Genomic DNA, 10,727 nt, shown 5'->3' with positions numbered 1-10,727 from the left:
GCAGATCGCCTCCCTGGATCACACCCACCCCACAGTGCGACATCAAAAAGCTCCAAAATACTGCAACAAGTTGTCACACAGACTCAAGTCCTCGTTGAGAAGAGACTTTTGCACTGTTTTATACCGTTGTTATTTTTAAAACAACTTGGGATGAGCTGAAAGTGTCACAAGTAGTGTAAGTTGCATTGATTTTAAGCACTTAATGATGCATGTTTGCAATTGTTAATGGACATGTATTTTCAGGGGGAAATGTCTTCTCGTCATGAGATAGTGGAGCATATTCCTTATATCCCCCCGCTGGCGCTCCATTGCTTCTCCGTTGACATCACCGGGTCGCACCACCACTTCGGCCTGCCCTCCTTCCACCTGGAGCCGGCTTGCCTCGACTGCGTCTACCCCAGCCCCAAGTTCCCAGACGGAGGACTGCGCTATTACCCGTGTCCCGGCTCGGTGAGCGTGTGTGAATACTCGCTGGAGCCTGCGTTTATCCGCAAGAGGAACGAGAGGGAGCGCCACCGGGTCCGGTGCGTCAACGAGGGTTACGCGCGCCTCCGGGAGCGCCTGCCGAGGGAGTTGGACGACAAGAGGCTCAGTAAAGTGGAGACACTGCGGGCCGCCATCGACTATATCAAACATCTGCAAGGCCTTTTGGACGTGAACGCACCCGGGATGTCACTGGAAGCTGGCCACAAACGGCCGAAATGCCGTGAGGACATTGGATACTAGTTTTTGCAAATGCCACTGAGGACATTAAATACCGCTTTCCCCGCCTATATTGGGCTTAAAAAAAAAAAAAAAAAGGCTGTACACTATACATTAAAGCCATTTTGGACAGGCACTGATCTGACCTTCACTGATGAAGGAAGGAAGACATACAAGTACTTTTCAGCAAAAGAAGGATGCAAAATAAAAAGCTGGGCTGAGGGCAGGATACAAACAAGAAAGGAAGAAAAAGAAGGAAGGATGTAGGAAGGAAGGAAGAAAAAGCCAGTCTGAGGTGGAAGGATGTGAGGATGGAAAATTAAGTGTGTCTGAGGGAGGGATGGAAGGAAGAAAAGTTGGTTCAAGTGAAAAAACTAAGGATGGAAGGATCCATTCATAAAAAGAAAAAAAACTGAGGGAAAGAAGGTAGAAAAGTAGGTTTAAGTGACAGAGGTAAAGATGCACGCATATAAGCAGGTGCGACAGAAGAGAGGAAAGAAGGAAGAAAGAAATGAAGGAGGACAGGAAAGGAAAAGATGCCGGGAAGGAAAGGAATGAAGGGAGAAAAGTAGATTTCGGCGTAGGAAGGAGCAAGGCAAAGATAAATAGCAACTTTGAGAAATGATAGAATGAATGAGGGAATAAAGGAAGTCAAGAAGGAAAATATGCCAGCAAAAAAAAAAAAAAAAACATTTTTAAGTGTATACGATACCTACTTTTGGCCCGCCCTTGTATATGCTCAATAACAATGAACATTTTTCTTTTAAGCCTTAAAGTTTAAGGTCATGTATTTGCTTTAAGCGATAATGTAATCCATACCCATTAGTCATAATATTAGATACTCCTGCAAAACTCATGAGATCCATAAGAGTTGCAGAGTGAAAAATTATTGTCTGTACAAAGGTACGTCATACTCAGTTTTGCTTTTATTGACACACTAACAACACGCTTACTATTGTGGCGCAAAAAAAAATGAAATGTGTATTAGTATTTATTTATCTTAGCGCATTATTAATGGGTAAATATATATATATAAAAGAAATATCTCAGCAGTGTAGTTTGACACCACTGTAAACTACAACCACAATGACGATTGTTAAATTAATCGATTTCGATCCAAATTGAGCATGATCGCATTTGGAATCGATGAAATTGGGCGAGCGGGTGTACCGAATGAAGTGTCCCTTCGTTGTACGTTCCAAGCATTTGAAAGAGAATAGCAAAAAATAATCCATAAAGGGTTCAATATAGAGCACAACATTATTGCACAGAATTTGCAAGATACAACAGTCATGTCATGTTCTGCAGCGCTACTGTATTAGTGTATGTGATGATAAAAGTGTCGTGACTTCAATACCTCCACATTGAGCTGCAAATGTGAACAACGTCTAATTACAAAGGCAATATTTTGCATGTGTGTGACTCTTGAATCACGACAGTTTGTTTGAAGTGTGTAACATAGAGCACAACCACGGCAGGATGTTTTCTTCTTCCCACCGCCGCAGACCTGCACGGAAGCCACTAAAACCACAAAATTGGAAGGAAAATAAAACATATGTACATTGTAAGTACAGGATTTGGACATACCCGTATCGGGTGCTGTGTAGCTGAACCATAGCGCGAATGACAGCCTCAAAGGCGTGACATATCCAAAACAAAGTTCTTTGGCATGTGAATTCGACCCGGTAAATCGTCAAGTGCTGGTACCCTGGGCTTGATGGTTCAGTTACACTGTGAAGGTAGAGCGCATGAAGCTACTTAAATGAAAGCTTCCTGCATAATGGATGTTTTAACAGGCTGATTTTAATCGGATTCCTTGCAGGAAGTGTGCAGATGTGCTTACTAGGGCATGACGAAGAGGTGAGACATTTATATCACTATATATTTTAGCCCCCCCACCACATACAATGTAATGCAGCAAAATAGTCACACACTGTAGTTATTCATAAACTCACTGAAGTCGGTATACCAGCATAAGTTTTTTTTTTTTTTTTACGTCCGCTCCTTCAACTGTCACTATTCACACGTGAGAACATTTTGGTCAAAACTGAATGCTAAGGAAAACATAGCACAGTGACATTGCTTTTAGAATCAATTCAAGAAGAGTATATTTGGGTATTCTGTGGTTGAGTGCAAAAAAAAAAACAAAAAAATGAGGGGGGAGGGGCCATAAATTCCCGTAAACTCGCGTGATGAGTGGCCTAGATAAGGTTTATCAGCAGAACTAAGATCAGTACGGGACCACCAGGACGGGTCGGCGTGTCGAGGCAGAGAGCCCACATGCAGGGGACAGAAACGGAAGAACATGGAGTGACGGAGCTGATACTTCATACTCTTAATGATTAACCCTCTGGGTTCTATTCTGGCCATATTATATATATATATAATACATACACATAGCCAGACACTTTTTATTTAAAAACAGAGTGTGATCTTTTCACATTTTTACTTTTTTTGTCATAACCTTTTGATGCAGGCCATGTTTAATTTTCAACTTAAAAAAAACCCCAAAAACTGCAGCGTCCCGCAAATGGCCCCAGGCCGGACTTTGGACACCCTTGGCTTACTGCAAAAAAATGACACACTTTTGATTTTACCGAGTGGAGATACGCTCTGCTGGCTATAGAAAGACTGTACTATTAGCAATATAAGGGGGAAAATGTAGTATTGAGAGTACAGTATATGACATTTCATTTTGGTGATTTTTTTTTTTCAACCTGTACATTGTGAGAACCAAATGAAATTTGAAGGGTGAAAAAAAAAAAAAAAAGAATTTTTGAGAATAACGAGAGCTGATGTTAGTTTAAAAACTATGCAATAAAAGAAGCTGTTGCATTACCATTATTAATACAGTAGTCACACCAATTTCCTTACACCTGGTCACAATCTGTCACAACAAATTATACACAATACTGTTACATTTATTGACTTAAATACATATTTACAAATGAGGAGACGTGCACCTGACAGTTTCAACTTCATAAAGTCGCTCGAGAAGAGCGTCCTTTTCCATCTCTAACATGGAGATCTGTCGATTCTTGTGACTCACTTCCTTTGAAAAAGGGAGACAATAACCAATGTTAACACTGCATACGCACGTGAGATATCTGAGAATTTGAATACATTTGCACAGATTTCTATCAACATGGTTTCACATCGTTATTCACATGGGATATCGTGTGGAATGATGGTGGGAAAAATGAATTGAATCTATTTTGGAAGAAAGCTTAAACATAGTGGGATGACCCGATTTGCTCACTGAGCAGTTACACTGTCAAGAGTCCTGCAGGTGTAGATACAGTATTTTGAAAATGTTAGCACTGTCAATGTACAGTAGCTGACCTGTGTGAGTCGCGTGTGATACCACCGGAGGGCGCTGTGTACTACAGCATCAGTGCTGGTGCCACTGGGCTCAGCCATGACAGAAGCCAAAGATGCATTCACCCGCTGTATGCGAGACCTCAGCCAGCAAGAATGGGCCTGTGGGGAAAGGAAGCTTGGTCAAGGCAGTACCCAATGACAGCTATATCACAGGTAAGGGACTCGAGCCACGTGACTTGACTTCCAATAAGTTGTCCAATTTTAGGACTTATGACTTGCTGGGCGAAAAACCTCTGAAAGATTCAACTTGGTTGATCTGACTTTTGCCAGGATAACTTACAGTTTATGACTTGCACATATGTGACTTACTCCCACAACTATAGTGAATTCAAGCAGATTTGCAATTCGGCATTTGTAAATTTGCGGATTTTTTTTCTTACGTTTTTCACTGAAAACTCACCTATTTGCTGTTTTTGTGCTCAGGGCAAAGCCATGTCTAACATCAAAAAATGCTTTGGCGCCACCTGAGTTCTGGACACATCTTGGTGGCAGCCACTTACATTCAACTGAGTGGAGGAGCTTCATTTAGTCAAGCTATAGCCTTGTCTAATAAAAAAAAAAAAAAAAAAAGAAAAGAAAAAAAGTGCTTTTCCTGCCACATTGTGGCATCTATAAGCCATTAGAAACCTTTTTGGGCATGCTTCTGTCACTCGCGGATTTTCACTATTCGTATTTGTACCTTTGTAACAACTTGTTGGGAGGAGTTGATCCAACCTTTGGTGTCAGTGTCATCTTGCTGGGCTCTGGACTTTTGCAGCCGTTGGCAGTACCAGAGTCGGGCCTGCTCCAGAGTCTCCAAACCACAGCACAGAATGTCTTTTTCCTTTTCTAGATCCTTGAGATGCTTAATCTGAAACAGGCAGAGCAGAGGTCCTATGAGTTGGATTCGAAGCACTTGAAAAAGGCTTTAAAAATGGAACAATAGAATCATGCTACAACTGTGTGTATTACAATGTATATGTCCATATTCAGGAGTATTTGATTTGACTGCATGGACAATATTTGTAGCTAGGTGACAATATGTTTCCACTCAGTTGTTATTCTGAGCCTTTAACAGGAAGCTGACGGCTGTGTCACTGTGACGGTCGCTACCTCCAACGGCGAAACGCAGCGCCAGCCAAGATGGGAAAAATACGCCTAAAATACACTGATTGATGTCATGTTGTCGTGTTCAAAAATGGAAGTCAGTACTGTACGCTGCATTTAAAACGTCATCTATCCAACACATTAAATAAACAGAGCCAGAATGAGACACATAAAAATAGAAAAACAAACAGGTGTGGCTCAAAGTCATTCACTATTATTGAATGCAGACCACACCCACTTAGGTATATTGTGTCAGCTCTTAACGGCTTTCTTGCAAGCCTGCACTTGCTTGTACTGTCAGTGAGGAGTTTGACATTTCCATACTGTGAAGTACAGCACATGGACTTTCATTTTTTTTTTTAAATTCAGTTTTGTTTAAAACTGACCAGTATGTTTATTATTGTGGTAGAGAACTGTGCTGAATATTTTGCCTTTTGCCTCTTTCTTTTTTAAGTAATTCATTGCAGGTAATGATATTTACTCACATTAATCTCATTAGAATGGGAAAAAAATATTGACAATCTTGGAAGTCGTAAAAAAAAACAACAAAAAAAAAAAACTTTTTGTTGTTGAGCCACCTTGTAGCTATAATTTTAAAGATAAACAAGAGTAATTGTTCAACACACATGGATACGTTGCTCACCCACAAGTAGAAGCGAAGGGCGTCCAGGCTGCAGAGGCTGCTCCTGAGCGGGATGAGGACCACGGTGTAGGAGCAGGAGGCGGCGGGAGGACAGGCCATGGAGAAAGAGAGAGAGAGAGAGACATCGGCTGCAACAAGCTCCTAGCTCACAGAGAAGTAAAAAAGGAAGTGTGTGTGAGAGAGATGAAAGGGATGGGTGGAAACAACAGCAGAAAAAAAGGAGAAGAACCAGCAGCAGGCACAGACAGCATGGTGCTCCTGGGGCGAGGCAATGAAAAATTCCACACGTCTCTGCCATCATTTGCTAATTTGACTTACAGTAACTGCTATCACATGTTCACGTTAACAAGCTGACGAGGATCATCGATGTTTCACAAGGATGAAAAAATAGACAATTTATAGCAGTATTTTGAAATTTTCATGACTTGTTATGGCAGTTTTACTGGTTTCAGGTGCAGCAAGTTGTCCCAACTTGTTCCCAGGAATGTGACACACATTAGGGATGAGCGATTGATTAGGGGTGTGTGACATGTGCCAAGTGGACTCTAACACAGGAGAGTGTGTTATTTTTTGCCATGTGTATTTAAGACAGGCAGGAAACTGGAGGTCATCAGTGGAAATGTTAGGTTTTTCTTTCTCCCTGTGCAGTGATTCCTAATCTTTACCAGCAGAGGACGCTGTGGTCCTAAAGCCTGGTTGGAGTATTTTCATAGCAGACATTTTAGGATGACAAACTCGCAAAAGAAGCTTGGGGTTTATTAAGGTGGTGCTACAGCAATAAGGGTCAAGTCAAGAGACTTTTATTCTTCATACTTACATACTATTCCGGTCAAATTTAATTTGTTTGGTTTACATTTGACAGCTATGGAAAATACCCGAAATACCCTGTCATTATTTCATCACAAAATTTGAGGATTTTTCCTTGTGAGGCAAAATAGTCAAAAGGAGCAGTCAAAAAGTAATGAGCCTAATTTAATCTAATTTACTAGTAGTTTAATTTTTTTCTGAAATGTTGACTCTTTGCAATTTAAATACTTTTTGACGGTTTATTAAAAAAAAAAAAAAATTTTGTTTAAGCTTGTCCTTTTCCTTTTCAGCCAATTTGGAAATTACATGATTGTCGGATGCCCGTCAGAAGCAGAGAGCTATGATTGAATTTGCTGCTTAGGAAGGGGAACCACTACTAAAACGTGTATAACGTGCATGGGGGAGCTGCAATAAAGCGCAATCAAAAAGTGTCGAGGATCAAAGACAAAGAACAAGAGCCTTGCACGATTCCCAGGAATAACTGCTGGAGATGGGCTGTCACTCCTGTGCTTGTCACGGAGGTCAATCGAAGCAGGCTCTATTTTATTGTTAAATTTGTATATTTGGGGGGGGGAAGTAATATTTTTGATAAGAAGTCATCTAGTTTTGCAATTTAAGTGGTACAGAAAAGGACAATTTTCAAATGAAAAATCACAACTCGACTTTAATCTCAGATTGTAATTATTTTTTTTATTATTTGCAGCGTGGCCCGAATATTCCTTTACACTATCAATGTAACTATATACTGCATCAAGATTCTCGTACATTAGGTGGGAAAAAAAACACTCAGAATGTTTGAATTAAACGTGCCGGTACAATACATCTCATTATTTTCTTTGTGAAGGTAAATATCGAGATAACACTCTTGTTGGGGTCTCAATAAATATTACAGCTGTACCTAATGTTATGTCGTATGAGTATATAGGGCAAATCGCTCTTTTTTTTTTTTATGGTGCGCGGGTTAAAATGTGAAGTTTTTTTTTTTTTTTTTTTTTTTTTTTTAGGGAAGGGTATGAATTCCCCTTTCAGTGGCCTCTTACTTCACTTTGTGATTATGATGAGTTTCCACCGTGGGCCCCACTAAGAGGGGAAGCTCACCACCTTGTCACACGATGGGAATTTGCCCATTCAAGCTATTTTTATTTTTATTTTAAAAACTGGTTTTGATAAATACACACTTGAGTAACCCTTTACATCCTTTTACAGACTCTCTTGGCTAACTAGTGCAGCTTTGTGGCTAAGAACGGATCCCTGATTACTTCCTGTCTCACACCCACGTACACAATGTTACACACATTCACACTCTCACACCACGCTCATACTTTCCAAAACCACGGCAGCTACCGGCGTTTCCTCGGTACCGCGGCGTCCAAAGGGCGGGAAGGAGCCGGGGCGCGCCCTCACTCAGAACGCAATGATCCACATTTCAGCTCGGAGGAATCTGGTTCAAATATGTCGTCCACAGTAAACAAACTCCTGAATACAACCAAGCACATAACAGGTTGAATATCTTACATAACACTACATTGAGTCTGAATTCTTTAGAGTCGCTGGCTGGTGGGTATTAAAAATTCAGGAGGTGAATCACAACATGCCCTCGAATACCAAAGTTTATTAAAAGTTCCAAAGATTTCGAGGATGTGGAAAACAGCCCGAATGGAAAAAGGCCAACAGGGAATATCAGTCAAATCCAAGCAATGGTCTCATCATTGGTGGGCAAAAGTTTGTGGGCTCAAGGATATTATTATTATTTAAAATATATATATTTTTTTAATGTATACGTATGTAAAATTGTTATTTAGTTCATTTTTGGCTAAAAAGGTTTTGAGCAAACACAGTCGTATCTCAATTTACGAGTGACCTGACTTACTAGTTTTTCGAGATTTGATCATTTAGCAGATTTTTTTTTACATTTTTATTTTTTTTTACTTGTTGCACTTTAGCAGATAGTGAACAATTCTAAAATGTAAAAAAAAAAAAAAGGGTCCAAGTGCTTGCCTCAAGCTGTTTACTGTGACATTAATAATAAAACAAAGAGAATTACACCGTGTGTTTTACCAAAACATTTTTAAATTGTGGTGGCACAGTGACAACTGGATAGCACGTCTGCCTCACCGTTCTGAGAACTGGGGTTCAAATCCCGGCCCCGCCTGTGCGGAGTTTGCATGTTCTCCCCGTGCCTCCGGTTTCCTCCCACATCCCCAAAACATGCAGGGTAGGTTATTTGAAGACTCTAAATTGCCCGTAGGAGTGAATGTGAGTGCTAATGGTTGTTTGTTTTTATGTGCCCTGCGATTGGCTGGCCACCAGTTCAGGGTGTACCCCGCCTCTCGTCCAAAGATGGCTGGGATAGGCTCCAGCAGGCCCGCGACCCCAGCGAGGATAAGCGGAACAGAATATGAATGAATGAATATTTACATTGTCTTAGAAAGTCTGCTAGCTTAATGTTAACACCGAAAGCAAAACGCCGCAGGCTCACAAAACTAGCCTCAATGTTGCAGTAATGATCAAACTTTAAACAACTTATTTGAAAACAAGCAGCAGTAACACATGCAGACAGAGCATACGACAATACTCATAGGCATATATTCTTTATCCTCTGCCACATATCCCCCGGTTGTACATGACCTCCAACTCACTCACTCCTTTTGTTGTTCTTGTAATGTTTCCCGTAACGCCTTAATTACGACACTAATCACCTAAGTAATCGAAAAAGCCTCCCCCGGTTGTACATGACCTCCAACTAACTAACTAACTCACTAACTCACTCACACACACACACACAATAGACAATAGATTGTCTGTGGTGTACCGCTTCTCTATTCTAGTTCTGCAATCGAGAAATGAAAAGGATGTGGAAAGCCCCAAACGGCACCTGTGCAGTAACAACTTCTTCTCCATCGTTATTATTCCTTTACTTCCTGTTTATGTGAAACACATTTTCGATATTTTTTATGAAAAGTGCTTGTCTTGAAAATAGTCTATTGTCAAAATGCTTTTAAAACTAACTAAAACATATGTTATAATGCTCGATTGAGGGAATAAATGGCTTGGAATACTACAGAGCAAGTGTCCTCCACACTATCCAACTTCACATAATTGTTCTGAAAATTATTATTTTTATCGAGCTCAGAGTCATATGACAAAGCCGCATCCTTTTGTTGTTCTTGTAATGTTTTCCCGTAACGCCTTAATTACGACACTAATCACCTAAGTAATCGAAAAAGCCTCCCCCGGTTGTACATGACCTCCAACTCACTCACTCACACACACACACAGACAGACACACACACACACACACACAATTATTATGCTTGTGCGCAGGCCAGTACTACAGTACACAGCTGGGCTCAGATGTGAGTCAGCTGTTTCCCAGATGGAGATAAGGTCAAAAACACATCAGCTGAAACACAGCACTTTTTCATGCCAGCTGCGCACACGCACACACACAACCGCGCACACACACTAGGACTCACACACACCTCTGCTTGCTCTTATGAATACCACATACAGTATGGTATTTTAGCTTATAAGGTATTCTATAGTCATACTATTATTGATAAGTGAGATTTTCAACCAGCATTTGTCAAATTGCAGCCCAATAATAATGTAATTTGCTATTTTCCACTAATGCATCTGATTATGAAGCTCTTTTCCTTGAAATCGTGACACTGCACTGAGTGGGTCTCAAAGTCACCGAAGCGAGACCAAAACCAACCCCTCTCAGACACTTACGCTGGGACGAAAACAAAGGATCAATTTACGCACTCTGTGGCCTGCCCTTTAACCCTTTAGAGTCTTCAATCAACCTACCACGTATGTTTTTGGGATGCGGGAGGAAACCGGAGTGCCTGAAGAAAACTCACCCAGGCACGGAGAGATCATGCAAACTCCATACAGGCGGGGCCGGGATTTGAAACCCGGTCCCCAGAACTGTGAGGCAGATGTGCCAACCAGTCGTCCACCGTGCCGGCAGGCTAAAATACATCACACAAGCACACCAACCCACCCTGGGCACCCCGCTTGGGACATCCCAAAACCAACACTTAGGGTCTCCTTGGCCATATTTCAACTTAGATCCATTTACCCTGACACCCTGGATCCCCCC

The 10,727-nt window shown here is 41.2% G+C and overlaps 2 protein-coding genes across 10 annotated transcripts; one reads left to right on the top strand and one right to left on the bottom strand.

Moving 5' to 3' along the window:
* Window positions 1-12: 12 nt before the first annotated feature.
* Window positions 13-1,484, top strand: LOC133471924 (achaete-scute homolog 4). The gene is made up of 2 exons (XM_061762067.1): window positions 13-175; window positions 244-1,484. Exon 2 carries the CDS (start codon window positions 250-252, stop codon window positions 724-726), a length of 477 nt encoding a protein of 158 aa, XP_061618051.1. The 5' UTR covers window positions 13-175; window positions 244-249; the 3' UTR covers window positions 727-1,484.
* A 148-nt stretch (window positions 1,485-1,632) lies between these two features.
* On the bottom strand, window positions 1,633-8,137 carry sapcd1 (suppressor APC domain containing 1). Of its 9 annotated transcripts, none has more exons than XM_061762057.1 (6): window positions 5,817-6,124; window positions 4,763-4,933; window positions 4,045-4,182; window positions 3,666-3,754; window positions 2,290-2,433; window positions 1,666-2,223 (listed from the first exon to the last, which is right to left on the bottom strand). In XM_061762057.1, exons 1-6 carry the CDS (start codon window positions 6,111-6,113, stop codon window positions 2,133-2,135), a joined length of 930 nt encoding a protein of 309 aa, XP_061618041.1. In that variant the 5' UTR covers window positions 6,114-6,124; the 3' UTR covers window positions 1,666-2,132. The 9 variants fall into 9 exon arrangements, with proteins under 9 accessions (XP_061618042.1, XP_061618041.1, XP_061618040.1 ...); XM_061762062.1 differs by adding an exon at window positions 7,942-8,137 and having other exon boundaries at window positions 1,696-2,433; window positions 5,813-5,953; XM_061762061.1 differs by adding an exon at window positions 6,131-7,569 and having other exon boundaries at window positions 1,696-2,433; window positions 5,813-5,953.
* Window positions 8,138-10,727: the final 2,590 nt, after the last annotated feature.

The sequence above is a fragment of the Phyllopteryx taeniolatus genome, chromosome 22, assembly GCF_024500385.1.
Source record: "Phyllopteryx taeniolatus isolate TA_2022b chromosome 22, UOR_Ptae_1.2, whole genome shotgun sequence".
Taxonomy (NCBI): domain Eukaryota; kingdom Metazoa; phylum Chordata; class Actinopteri; order Syngnathiformes; family Syngnathidae; genus Phyllopteryx; species Phyllopteryx taeniolatus.
Note: the sequence above shows the minus strand (reverse complement) of the source record. Positions and strands in the feature narration are given on the sequence as shown.